The sequence below is a fragment of the Cebidichthys violaceus genome, unplaced genomic scaffold, assembly GCF_023349555.1.
Source record: "Cebidichthys violaceus isolate CVI_PGR_0920_01 unplaced genomic scaffold, fCebVio1.0.p SCAF_85, whole genome shotgun sequence".
In the NCBI taxonomy this organism is placed as follows: Eukaryota; Metazoa; Chordata; class Actinopteri; order Perciformes; family Stichaeidae; genus Cebidichthys; species Cebidichthys violaceus.
In genome coordinates this window covers 33071-47500 of record NW_027176970.1, presented here as the reverse complement: position 1 = coordinate 47500, position 14430 = coordinate 33071, and the positions used below count along the sequence as shown (strand labels likewise).

Sequence of the window (14430 nt, the reverse complement as noted above, 5' to 3'; positions counted from 1 at the left end):
TGCACCCGCAACATTTAGGAAACTTTTTCATATGCTGCAGGGTGCACGCTCATCAAAATATGATATATCACCCTGCTAGTGACTGCCTGTTAGTTTGGAAAGAGTGGAGCACACATTTTAAACGTCAATGTCGCTATTGATCACATTCATTTAGTCGAGTGAAGCCAAAATCGTGACAGTGATTAATATTCGATTGATTGTGCAGACTTAATTCTGAAACCACTTCCAACCAAAATTAAAAAAACTGAAAGTTTTCTAAAACCTACACCATATTTGGAAGTCAAAATTAGTGATTTTTTAAGTAGTTTGCAGCAGATAAACATTCACTGAGTTAATTGTCTGTGCAAATGGCTTGGCTATGGATCAATGGCAGCTTTATAGATGTGCAAGCCAGACAGACGGACTGACTGACTGACTGACTTAGTATTGCACTCAACATGGCAGCAGCCATCTTCTCAGTATTTGCAAGAGTACTGAATAAGGATGAGAGATTTTCATCCTCATCCCAGCTCTCATCCATCGCAACTTTTAAGTTGCATTTTTTGTGTTTTTCTCTACAGTTTATCTGCCTCGCATTCCATCTCTCCCCTCTAAACCTCCCCTATCTCGTCCTCCAAAAGTCCCCATTTTCTGCCTCCCCCACCTCTTCATCCATCCTTTCACCCCGCCTCCATGCCTCCCTGCTTCAGCACCACAGACATGTAAATCGGAGATCAGAGAAACAGGTTTTTTTTATGTAAATGGCAGCCAGATGCCTGTTTCACCACCTTTTAGAGTCACTGTGCATCTAAATGACAGTAGAGTCTAAGAGAAAAGAAAGAAAAAGACGAGGAGGGGGCATGCTAACAGATGTCTCATCATAGCATCTGCTGGGCAAACACAATACGATGGCACAAAGAAAGGAAGATTACAATTTGACAATGAAAATTTCATTTGAAGAACATAATTGATTATCATAAAGCCTTTTCCTACACGAGTGTTTTGCCTGTTTGTAATTAAAATGCAATGAATTTGGGGTAAACATATGTGGAGTTTTAGATACTGTATTAATTCTTTCAGCTGAGGCACACTGCTAGAATGCATCTAAGTATAATGACAGCAAAAAAGATGTGCAGTAATGACAGTGACACCTTCAGCCACAGCATTCTTGGTTGAAATTTCAGAAGGAGACACCCGTCTAATTGCTTGATTTTTAACAATATCAGTGTGGGGTGATTGGGTCCTTCTCCAAGAATCACATTCACCAACCACTTAGATATTCAGTACCCTGCACACACACATCCAGGGCACGGAGCGTTTTCCGGTCTTTCTCAACCTCCAGCAGCACTCATGCACAAACGTACATTTCGACTGCTTTGCAAGCAACCAACAGGACTTGCCTGAGGTGCTTTTGAAATTGAATTCAGCCGTTGCCTCTCTCATGCGATTAGCCCTTGACTTGGTCAGCACATCGGGCCCTGTGGGGTGACTGCACAGACATGAGATAATGCCAAAACCTCTCTCTTGCTCTACCGAATTAGCAACATACTCGCATAAACAAGAGATTCAGTCAAACATACTGTAATCTACTCCAGGCAAATGCAAGGTGCAGGGTGGAGAAAGCCAGAAGGCTAATTTGTTTTTGTCACACTTGAACTCACATTTTGAATTTCAGTGCTCCGAATACCAATATTATATCAAACAAGGCATTGTGTTATTAACACATTAGCAAGAAGCTGTTGGCCTGTGGTCAGTGTGGAGTAATGTACCAGAGAAGAGCAGTCAAATTATACTTATTTCTTTTTGTAAGCTTCAGGACAAACCTCTGGGATCAACAGGAAAGAGTGGTTACGAGGCCAGGTCTATCAAGGTTAACAAGGGATGGTGGACAAGAGATGGACACAAGGAACAACTGGTTCTGAACGCTTGCGAGACTGCACAAAGTCCATGAGAAAAAAAAAGCTTCTTAGGTCAGTTGTATATTGCCTTGATGTGAACTTTTCTTCAATTCACAATTTTCCATAGTGAACATTAGATGTATTTCAAATTCCTTTAACAAATTAAATTAAAGAGTCATAGTGCACAAGAAAAGATGGAAGGAATGAGATAAGGAAATAAAACATTTAAATGCATGATACAGAAAGACATCAATGTTTCTTGGCGTGTTACACAGGTTTCAGATGATTGATGAAAATTGTTTTTAGTGAGGTTAGGGTTTTTGACTACTCCCTGTAGTGAGGGGAGGATGGATGGAGTTATTGATGTTGTATAAAAGCAATTTGATTGTGGTGTGATTCTTATTGGAACTGAAAAACACTTCATGTATAACTGCTCAAATGACCACATTGTCCTGACCTCAGGCGGTGCTGCAGGCCTGCCAATTGAAAACAGCCATGACCATATGTGGGAGTGTATGTGCTCTGTGTGTGTGTGTGTGTGTGTGTGTGTGTGTGTGTGTGAAGGGAGGAGACAGGTCTGTGTGCAGTGGTGTGTATAAAAACATACAGCATGTGTATATACTTCCATTCATGTATGTGCCATGTTATGCGTGGGCTTGAGTGTCATACTATCTGTTATAAAGCCAGCTTCAGGGCACATTAGAGACACTTTTAACCGGGAAAGTTCACGTTTATGGTCGTCTTCCTCGAGCCCTCCAGGCCACTGGCAGCCTGACTGAGACAAAAGGTCAGCAATTACAGCTCGCATTTAGTATCTTTATTAGACTGTGACCCATCTGTCTCTAATTCTGCTTGAATCAGAGTGAAAAAAAGTTGAATAATATAAAAAATGATATCACTGACACAACAACACAATATCTTGGGTCCTTTAACTGATCTAATATGCATACCTCATTGCATGCAGTAATTGCTTTTTTATTTTTTTTACATGGCCATTAAACTATATAGCCTCACAGAAACACAAATGGCATCACATTATGATCCAATAAGAATTAAGAGGCTGACCATTTCCTCTTCCTGCACAGAAGATGATATAATCCTATTTCGGGATCTCCATCTCATAGCCATACACATTTCTTTCTCTCTCGCCTCTCTCTCTGATTCTCCCCTGAGATCCTGTTCGTTCTATGAGAAGGGCGGCTGCACATTGATCCCCACTATCTGTGTCGGGTCAGTGGATACAGCCACACTCAGCACTTTCTGCCTAGAGAGTACCCAGGCTGTCACAGGCTGCTTTTCCTTACAATCCCTGAATATTCGCCCTCTCCTAGGAGCAGTGACAGGCAATCTTTGTTGACCCCCAGGGTCACCGCCTCAGCGCTGAATGGATGTCAGATATTAAGATAATATGTGGCATACAATATGAGACCCTGACATACAGGATGTCCTGAGGCGCTGCTTCATTTGGCCTATGTCAGATGGTTTTACGCAAAAGCTCAAAGGTGAGTTACAGCGTGTGAATCAGTGAGATCAGTAAAATATATAAAGGCCGTAAACCATAAAGAAATGAGACTTTGCTAAAGCAAATTCTCCTCAAATCTGAACCAGCTCGTTTAGACTCAAGACCTATGCTTTGCAGCATCGTAACATCCATTATGGTAAACCTTTTTCACTGAAAACGTAACTTCTTCTGACAAAATGACAGAACGCCTTACATGCGCTTGGGGGGGGGTGCTCTTCCTCCTGTGAACGAGTGTACTGTACGGTGGTTTCAGGCTTGCCAGCATGAGCACAAATGTGACATTTTGCATCTAGAGGAGAGGCAGTCTGTGTGCAGTATCTCTGAACATAGGCCGCTGCTAACATAGTCTCAGGAGGCCCATAGCATTGCATGAATGGACAATCATATACTATGAATACCTGTGTGGAACTGTCCATGGGCAAGATCTGATCTCCAACTGCAGACTCTGTGTCTTGGCGGTTGTATTGATTTGCCTTTAAAAATACATGTGTTCACTCTTCTCCGACTGCCAGAATATAGGAAACATGATGGCACATCCCCTTAAAAACACATTAATTAAAGTACAAAATATCACAGAAAAGAGGATTTCAGGATATCAAATTTTTACCTTAGATGAGAGTTTTCACCTTCAAATATAATTTCCTATTCCACAACTGACAACAAAAGGTGTTGGATCACTGCAGATGTTCGGGTGGTAGAGATGTCATTTTACGGAAAAGAATTACATTGAAAACAATCGCTTGAATGTAGGAAAATGATCTTACTGCCGCTGCCTTTACAAAACACAACTGCCTGCAGTAATAATGAATGATTTACATGTTAGTTCTCGTTTGTTCGAACTTGATTTTTCTTTAAAAGTGACAGCTCTAATGGGTGAAATTATATAAGTCTGTTATGCCTCCAGACGGCCGAATGAAAGGATTTAGACTTTCTCCGTCCTCTTTTCTCCCCAATCTGTGATGCAGCAGGCCTGTTTCACAATGTTATCTCATTATCCTCAAACAGTTCTTGTGACTCAGTCCAGCATTAACAACATTAACAGACCTGTCTTCACAACAGAATCCCTACAGAGTATCACTATTGCTGTGCTATACTACACAGTACAAAGGAAGAGCAAACCTTTATGGAATGAAATGTGTGTATGAATCCATTCACATTCATTGATATTGATTTCTCTAATTAGTTTGTATCTATTGATGTGTTTTTCCATAGCTGAAGAAAACACAAAAATGAATTCCACTACTCACAGAACCTTGTTAACTATTCTGTTTAAAAGAAGTGATCTTTCCCTGAGTGGCTGCTCTCGAGGGCCTGTCACACATCCAAAGCCGGTCGGGTGAACTAGCGTAGCTTAGCCTAGAACGCTCTCACTGCCCAAAGTCTCCCTTCCATCCTCTTCCAGTCCCGCCTGTCCTCTCCAAAGCTTTGATCCCCTAAGCCTGCAGAGTTACAGTATCATTCCTCGGTTACACTAAAACCCACACTCACACATCTAGAGCTGCGGTGGAGGACCAACTCCTGCTCCAGCATTAAGCCTCCCAGTCGATATAATCCATCCTGCTTCTTTTACCTGCAATGCCCCGGGTTTAAAGCAAAGATGTATTATCATCTGCATTTGCCTCCGCCTGTCACAGTGCCTTCATTGTTGAAACATTATCTTAGGAATCTAGCTTTGGCCTGATCAAACTGGTTCCACAGCAGCCTGCATTAGATCTCCAGGCATTCTCTATTAGGACATCTGCTCCTCCTCTAGTAACTGCTTCTTTAATCCTGCAGCAACCATCTATCCCCAACTCTAGAAGCACAGCCTCAGCATTCAGGCCATTTAGTGTTGGACAGCCCCCCAGTGCCTCAACATCACCATCATCAGCACCACCACCACCCAGCTCCACACCACCAGGGGATGGACTGGGCCTGCTCAGTCTACCCATGGCTCCACCAACAGGGATAAAGGGATAAAGAGCCGCTGCTCAGGGACTGATTACTTACATCTGCCAGGCTAAATCCCGGTGCCTCCACATACACATCCACATGTGTGTACAAACAGTACAGACACACACTTGGCCAGATGCAACAAACGCACTGATGCATGCATTGTTTTCTGACATAAGCATGTGGTATGTAGGGAAGCTGTGTGCCTGTCAATGTGTGTGTGTGTGTGTGTGTGTGTTCAGGACTTTTATTCACATGTGAGTAAAGGGTTATTTGTCAATAAATGCATAATGAACACTGTATGATAAATTGTTCATAACACAGCCATCACTTCACATTGGTGCTCATATAAACATGTCAGAGGCTCCAAAAGCAATATAGTCAACATCACAGCAATAACTCTGTCCTGGGCAAAAGTCTTATCCACATGCAAATGCTCATGAGTGTTGAGACACTACAAACACTTCAGACTGTTTCACTTGATATGAACAAACAATAATAGGTTCTCATGTCTTAAGATGTTATTGAAGTCATGTTTCGCCCGTTAAAGTCTCTGACTCTTTCATATTTTCTGTAAATATATAATAACAATATTCAGCTGCAGTAATATACTTCCATTTGCACTTCACAGTGCTTTCTGTGGTATATTGTTGACTCTAACCATGCCAGGATGTGCCAGATGATTTCCAATGGCTTGTAAATACTGTTGTTGGCAGAGCATTTTCTTCTTAGAGTTATTAAAGCCACAGCAACCAGGCTCTCTCGTGCTTTAACAAATACATATCTATGAAATACATATCTATCTAATGAAAAAGGAAGAGTGTTGACTGTTTATTTCAGCTTGTATCTGTATTTGTTATTGAGGGGACCACTGGAGGTTTTAGTGCAGGGGTCTAATATTTTTAATTTCACATTTCCAAAACCATGATCAGAGCTTGCATTTTCAGCTGGCCTGTATACAAAACAAAATGTCAAATACCATGGGACTGGCTGTGCCACAGTGTAATAGACCACAAAGTCATAAAATGACACTGTTCTCATGAGTTCCCATTGATTGTCGGTATCAGAAAGCTGGCATCGCTATTAAACACTACCAGCGAGCGGATGTCAGGCTGGCCCACCGACCTCATGCTTGCAGCTCATCTTTCTCTCTTAGTAGAAAGAGAAAAAATCATAACTCTCATAAGAGCATATTAATCCCATGGTCTGAGCGCATGCAGCCTGTGAGGGCTTACCTCTGTCAACAGAGATTTGTGTGCTCTTGCACACACACACACACACACACACACCTGTGCACATACACTATACTGAATAATTGCTAGACAGGAAAACCAAAAGATTTGGATCAACGGGAGATTATAATATAAATTATAAATAGTTTTTTTATTCTATAGTGTCAATTTATTTAAGTAGCAAGTCAATGTCATATTAGCATTACAAAAGAGTTGCTGAATTGTTAAACAGATAATGTCAAACTGTCAACATCCTTGCGTGTTGGCATGGCAACTCTATGATGCAGCAGCTTTAAACTCCTCAACGGCATTGTGTCCTCAAAAGCCCCTCAATCACTAAAGGCCACTATTAGGACTGCTGGCTGATTCAAATAATGTAATAGTGTAAACTAGCCAGTGCATACCTACAATGCCAAATCACGCAGAGATTGAGTGATGACTAACCTTCAAGGATTTTAAGTGGTATATTATTGATGTTATTGTAAATAAACAGATGTTAATTTGCAGCTAGTAGGCAGTGAGATGCAGTTGCTGACAAGGGTGCAAGGAGTCTGAAGAAATCGTACACCCAATTACTGCCATCTTCAGGCACGATGAGAAGCAGCCTTTGAATCGTTAAAAGATACACTGATTCGTGACCAAAAATATTTATAGCGCAAAGCCATCTTCAGTCAGACACACATCTTATAAAGTGAGGATAACAAAGAGACAGAAGGCAGAGTTTTAATTTTAATCCAATTGGGCGACGGGGATGAATGACATTTGTAACATCAGACAGCCTTGACATTATGTGTCATCCGGAGTTTGCGGTAAACGACCACTATAGGGAGAGCACGAGAGAGTGATTTTGGAGAGCCCGGGTGATGCAGTGCCTTATGATGTCGGGTTACAAATAAAATGCACCATCAACGACAGGCGACAGCAGCGAGATAGGCGAAGATAAGGTGTTAACAACGTGTTGTCATTTAGGGGGAGGGGAAAAAAGAGAAAGCAGTTGACTTCTGCGCAATGAAAAACATGCGTATCGACAACGAGGCTGCACATATATCGAACATAACAGAACCAGCGTTTCCCCTTGGACGCACAATGTGTGGAGCGCTGCAGGGCAGAGTGCGCGCCATACACACGTTCACATTTAAAAGCGCGCGCGCACACACACGGGCACACACACACACACACACAAGCTATATACAAGTGTTTTAAACAAGTCAGAGACCAACAGCAGCAGCTTAGTGGAAGGATTTAGTCTGCAGGTTTACCTCGGTGTCATAGATTTTGGTGATGAGTGAGAACGAGTAATTCCTGGACTCCCGTATGTGCTGGATGGCCAGTTGGACCGCCGGCTCGATCCCCTGGCTGATGCTGCTCATCAGGGCCGACTCGTTCATGGGCATAAGAACCATAATGGGCAAGTTTTCACCGTCCCTGGCGAACCAGCTGTTGTCCTGTCCGTGTTTGGTGCGGTCGTTACACACCTTGGCCAGGGCAGGGTGAAATAGCAAAACGGAGAGGAGCAGGCATCCCGTCGGGAGGAGCATCTCCCAGCCGCTGCAGTCCCTCCGGGCTGGAGCCATGCTACCGTGCAAGGGTGACCAAATGCGATCCCACCGTACCCCTCACTGTTTGGGCATCGCAAATTCGAGCTCGTCCGGGATGCTTAGACGCCCGCCCGTCAAGTAAATCGTATTTCAAAACAGAGCAGACGCGAAAGCCGCAGCAGCCCCTGCAGTGGGCAAACTCGTCGTATAGATTATGACTGCAAAGTGAGGAAAAAAAAATGTATTTCTACTCTAACAGTGCCTCTGTGAGAATATTCCAAGGGCGCAGAGATTCGCGTTATTGTCTTTCGGTGTCCGTCATCCAAATGATCTCCAGTCAAAACAGCCTTATATTTCAACCCCCCCTTTCACCTTTAACTTGAACCACTTATCTGAGAAGCACAAGAATGTTCTGAAGGATGCCCCGAACAAGGAGAAGACCCCCAGTACGTGCAGACGGGAATCAATCACTCTCTCGTTGACAGTAGCTGCGGATACAAAAATCACCTCTGAAGTAAATTCCAAGCCAAGAGCTGGCTGTGGGCACCCCTGCCAAATGCGTAATATGACAAGCTACGAGACAACGAAGCGGTACGGGAAAAAAACGACTAAAAACAAACAGGATGATGTTGAAAGCTTGATCGCAAAGGTCCGAGGCGGAGATGTCGAGAGAGTCTCCCTTGACAGCCTGTGGGACTGGGATGCTCATCTCCGATGGTGCGTCAGAGAAGCGCTGAAGCCGCTGCTGCTGCACACCGTGCGCGCAAGAGGGAGCACTGAATGTGGAGGAGGAGGAGAGGAAACGAGGGAGGGAGGGAGGGGGTACAACAGCCTGGTGGAAAGGCTGCATGGGCTTTATGCAGAGCAGACTCATCAGCGGCTTGACAGCCGAGGGTGATTTACTGGGCTTTTATGTTACAGCAGGCAGACGACGTTTCAGACATGCACGGAGCAGGCTAGTAAAAATATATAGAGCTATATATACACGTGTATAGTACTGTTGTGTTGCACGTCATACACAAACAAACCACTTCTTAGAGCTGTATTTGTAGTGGCTCGTTATACATGCATATCCTAAGCGATGGTGAGATGGTACAGGCAGCATGGGCTTTGATTCCCCGTGTAGACGTACCTGCTGCAGTGTACCTGCCGAACTTTCTTTGAGCATGATAAGACATAATAGCTGGCTGTGTGAGACTCAATACAGAATATATAAATATTCGGAACCTATATTATATATATTTGACAGGAACATACAAGACGGGATTGGGGCATTTTGCATGTGCTTTGATTCAGTGGTAATAAACAATGCCATCTAGAAAAGCAGTTAAGCAAAACGTGCCAAAAAGCAGATTGTGAAGTTAAGTTCAGACATCCCCTGTTTGAGGTGGGTCCGAGCAAAATAACGTAATACTGGAGCTAGGAGAGGCTGTATACAATTGATTTAGGTCCACTGCAAAAATCTGAAAATGTGTGGAAAAACACTGGATTCTGAGCCACGAATTCAGCTGAATTTCAGAACCACGGACAGCGAACTGTCTGAGAAGCCTCTGCGCTGTCCGCGGTGCTGTACCGCTCACGGGAGCGCCACTCCGCAGCGGCGCAGTTGAACCTGTCATCCGCTCCCGTTGACATGTGTACATTAGCACATTACCTGTGCTTTCCCCAAGGCGGGGTATACACATTATTATTCTTGTTAAAGGATTACCTCTTCCTTTAGGCCCCCGAGGTCCAAAAAACAGGCAATTATTTCAATAGTATGCAACACAATACGTGGCATCGTTAAACAGGCGTGGGAGGCGAACATAATATGATGCCAGGGGGTAACTGTTCTGCACATGTGGGATAAATAGACCAAACCCTTTCAAGTCATCAACTGTAAAACAGAGGCACATTCAGTTTGACTATACGCAATTATATCACGTGCACACCTACAATCAGCGTCAAGGTGGTTCGTTTAAAAAGAGTCTAAATGAAAGCCCAAATGGGCGTGTAATGGGTTTTTCAGCCCATTCAGGATGAGGATGAACATGGCGCAGATCATAACGATCGCCTTGTTATGATCACTGTGGATACATGTGTCAATCGCCCACGCCAAAATATTAAACGATATAAACTTGAGGTCCAAAGTTCAGCACAGGTTGCTCTTCAATTTCAAATATAATATTGACAACTATAATGTTTTGTCATTATGGTGGGTAATGGCAGCATATGCAGTGCTATTAAAATACACCCTTTCAAGGTTTGCAGATGCAATCACTCTGTAGGGCTTGCTGCTATCAGAAAATGCATTATGAAACAACCTCTGCATAGTAAACCTAAACACAAGTTGATATCCGCCCCTCTGCTAACGCAATCAATTTCCTCACTCTTCATTAGGGGTTTAAAGCATAAAGTGGTCCTGATTGATGTGGCAGAGCCGACCCTCCTGACATCTTAAAACACAGGTCATTTATCACAAGGCCAAGCAGCTCCATGCAAACAACACACTGAAGAACTAGAGGAGTTCTGAAATATCTAGGTCTTTCTCTCTCTCTCTCTCTCTCTGACAAGCACATCCTTTATTTAAAAGATGTTCCCAAATCAGACATCTTAACTCCGAAACCCAATATGGGAAGGATCTTGTTATTTCTGATTGATTATTGCCTTGATCCACGTTTTGATCTGTGAAGTCATGGTTCCTAATGTATTTGACACAATTAACAAGGCAAGGAAAGTTCGCCACAATCAAAGTGAAAGTGCAAACAGTGTGGAAGTAAAGTGAGCAAAATGCTAAAATAAAACAATGAAGCAGATCAAAAACAAAACGTTGTATTTCATGCATGTATTCATCCACACAATAAAATTCATCACACAGCTCTATTTCTCTTTCCTCTTAGTCATCCTTCTGGTCCAGATGAGGAAGTAGGTCAAGTTTTCATCCCATCTGTTTGTTTCGCACAAGACAACATCCCTCCCTGCTCAAAACATGTCCCCCAACATCAAGACAGCAGCCAGTTAGCAATATGTGGTAAAGTACAAACGGTGTGGGCTAGGAGACAGTCACAGCATCAAACAGCAAATTAAACTTGCTTGAATGCAAGGTGAGGAAACTATAATTCAACTGGCAATGAAGAGCTCAAAAATTATAAGCAAATACTATGGTTTGTATCATAAACAGCCCCTACAGATATTTTCAGGTCTCAAGGAAATGAAAGGAATCAAGGAACACCTCTAAATTGACACCGTTTGGGTGTTTTTTCCAATGTAGAAATGGTACGTGTCCAGCAAATGATTGTTGCAAATGCCCAAATTAAAATGTCCATTTCATTTCAGATTATGAATCATTCATTAAGCATTCAATCATGGCTCTGCAATCTGCCCGTCCTCACTAAATGAGATGTCAAGCCAATATATCACCACTAATTTGAGCATACTTGTGTGGTATGAGGGGCATGCGGTAAAATAATTATATGCAGATGTTGCTACTTGAGCAATCAGAGATGGAATTATATATTATGACCATGCTCAGTGACGATGCAAATCACACAACCGCTTTTCAAGTAGCGTGAATGTGTTTATGTGACTATGTCAAATTATTTTGTCTTCTTATTTAGATGGTCTTAGCAACCATTCAGAAACAGACTGAAGAATGACCAAGTGTTAAGCAACTATACTGCCAAACACCTCTCAACACCACTCAATGCAGAAAAGACTCACAAGTGCATCATCCAATCCAACACACACACACACAAACACAGAGAGAGAGAGAGAGAGAGAGAGAGAGAGAGAGAGAGAGAGAGAGAGAGAGAGAGAGAGAGAGAGAGAGAGAGAGAGAGAGCGCTGGCTGACATGGCTCTGTTTAATAGAGATTAATGGGGTGGCCTGAGGACATCCCTCACCAAAACCCTGACAATACGCCACAAGATGCTCTATGAATTTTAAATGTCTGGTATTCAGAATAGGTTGAATTAAAAATGATATTTCCAATCATATGTCATTGCTCAGATGCTTGGGCTCACCAATGGAATATCCACGTTAATCTTTTGTAACTAGTTTACAAAATGAGCAGGTAACTGTTGGGATAATTCATAAACTTTATGGCACTTTCTTGTGTGTATTTTTGTTTGCTCTTATGCCTACACCTAATCAGACCACTCTGCTGTTGTGATTAATACTTCTGGAGTCTGTGTGTGGAGAAGAGATGGAAAGATTTGCCCATTTATCCATCCATACCATCACTGATTCACTATTTAGCCGCAGTGGGCCATTATGCTGTTCTGCCATCAAGACGATTTGGTATCACTTTCAACTTGCACATTATAAGATGAATGTTTGGTTTAGCACAAAGCCACACACAGATTAAGGGGCTGGAATAGGTTTTCACTTATCCCAGATCAACACCTTAGTTCAGTTATCTCACACATGACTGATCTCAAAACCCCAAACGAAGGACAACGAACTGTATCTTGAAATGGCGCAGACAAGTAACTGTACTACACAGAAGGGAACATTCTATTATGAATATCTGAGATGCTTCTTTCCCTTGTTCTCGACACGCTTGCCCTGCCACTTACAGTGGCAGCTATTTCAATAATTGGTTTTAGAATCTGGAGTCAAAGTCCTGCGAATTCCATGCATACCAACGAGTTGAGGAGCGATTCTTGTGTTCCACGCATGGCGGAGGAGAATGCATGTTTTATGAGCTGGGAAAATATGCGAACCCTGCAGACTGTCAACGAGGACATTTTCCCATTGAGATAAGGAAGAAGAGGAATGCCTGTGATTGGCCTCTGTTTGTGTTGCTTGACACTGAAACTTGTTAATGAGAATTTTTTAGTTGCGATGTGAAGAAGTTTGTGCTTCTCATTTTGACACTGACCACGGACAGAACTGGTGAGAAGTTTACTAGTCAAACTTCTAAGTCTAAACCATTCTGCAACATCTGTGGGATATTACGCCTCAACATTTATCTTGCTTTACTGGATGTTTTATTCGACTGCAACTGGAGGTCATGGCAATGCAACGGAATTATTACAACTATGAATTATACAGTGGATTAGACTCATGGCACGCAGACTCTTTAATAACTAAAAGAACATATTTATGAAAAGGAACTCACCTTGAAATGCACAAGAAGAGAAACGAGTAAGTTCCTCACACCTCCACCATTTCACCATTCACTGGCTATCTGCAAATACAAGACCAACTACAGTTATAACACGTAAAACACTGTAGTGATGAGGTTTGAAATCAGGACGCAGCCTTCCTACAGGCTCTGGAGGATGTTGGGATGAAAAGGAACCAGGCCAACAAGTAGAGAGAGTTACCAAAATCAACGAACCAATAAGAAAGAAAAAAGTTGACCCCCCTAAAGGAAAACTTCACCCACAAAATTACTATTTGTATCAATTACTCAGCATGTGTTACCTTGAATTCTTGAAGAAAACTTAGTTTTTCTCAAACGCCTCCATGGTGAACAAAGAATCAAAAAAGGGAGTAAATCTTTGATGAACAGAGGTAAATGGAGGCTATGTTTATTTCCTTTTTTTTGCGTCCTTCACTACCGTCTCAACTCCATTTTTGGATTCTCCGTTCACCGTGGAGGCATGCCAGAAAAACTAAGTTTTCTCAAGAATTCAAGGTAACAAGGGGTGAGTAATTGACATACAAATGGTAATTTTAAGGGTGAAGTATTCCTTCGAGTCAAAGATTTGTCCTGATGTATTGGTGTATTTCAAAACACAGACTACTTAGTATGCCAGAAAAGGATTTAGGATGCCCCAACACATAGTATGTCAAATGCAGTATTCCAAACATACCAGGATGTCTTACTGCATCCAGTTGCACTTTGCAGTATGTAAGCCAGCATGACTGTTTGCCCATTCTGACCCACAATCCTCTGTGCAGCAGATATAACAACAAGAGGCAAAAGTTCAAGGTGCCATGTTCTGAGGACGTAGTACATGTCCCAATTAAATGCATACCGTATGCAACAGTACATAGTTTGTAAGGGTAGCTGCAGTATGCAATACAAGTAAAAAGAATAAGTATGTGAACGTAGTGCTAATCAGGGAAATTAAGTGAAAACACCTGTGTGGGACCACCATGAATGTGTAGGGCCCCCCTGTTTTCATATACAGTGGCATGGGTAATAACATGGTTGTTTGTATTGAACGTCAGTCCATTTTGTACATACCACTATTATTATTTTGGGACAATAAACATGATATTTATATTCAACAACATCAGTGGGTGCTGCTGCTATTCCACTTTGAGGCAGTGAAAGACTAGCACGCGCATCTTTACCTGGTACCACTCAAAGAGTTTTAGAGGCACCTTTACAATTA

General features: G+C 42.4%; 1 protein-coding gene across 1 annotated transcript in view; it reads right to left on the bottom strand.

The window, feature by feature from the left end:
• Window positions 1-8811, bottom strand: part of gabbr2 (gamma-aminobutyric acid (GABA) B receptor, 2) — a 165059-nt gene extending 156248 nt beyond the window's left edge. Inside the window, exon 1 of the mRNA XM_068702495.1 lies at window positions 7823-8811. Coding sequence (XP_068558596.1) covers window positions 7823-8137 — 315 coding nt within the window. The 5' untranslated portion in view covers window positions 8138-8811. The remainder of the gene's footprint in view (window positions 1-7822) is intronic.
• Window positions 8812-14430: the final 5619 nt, after the last annotated feature.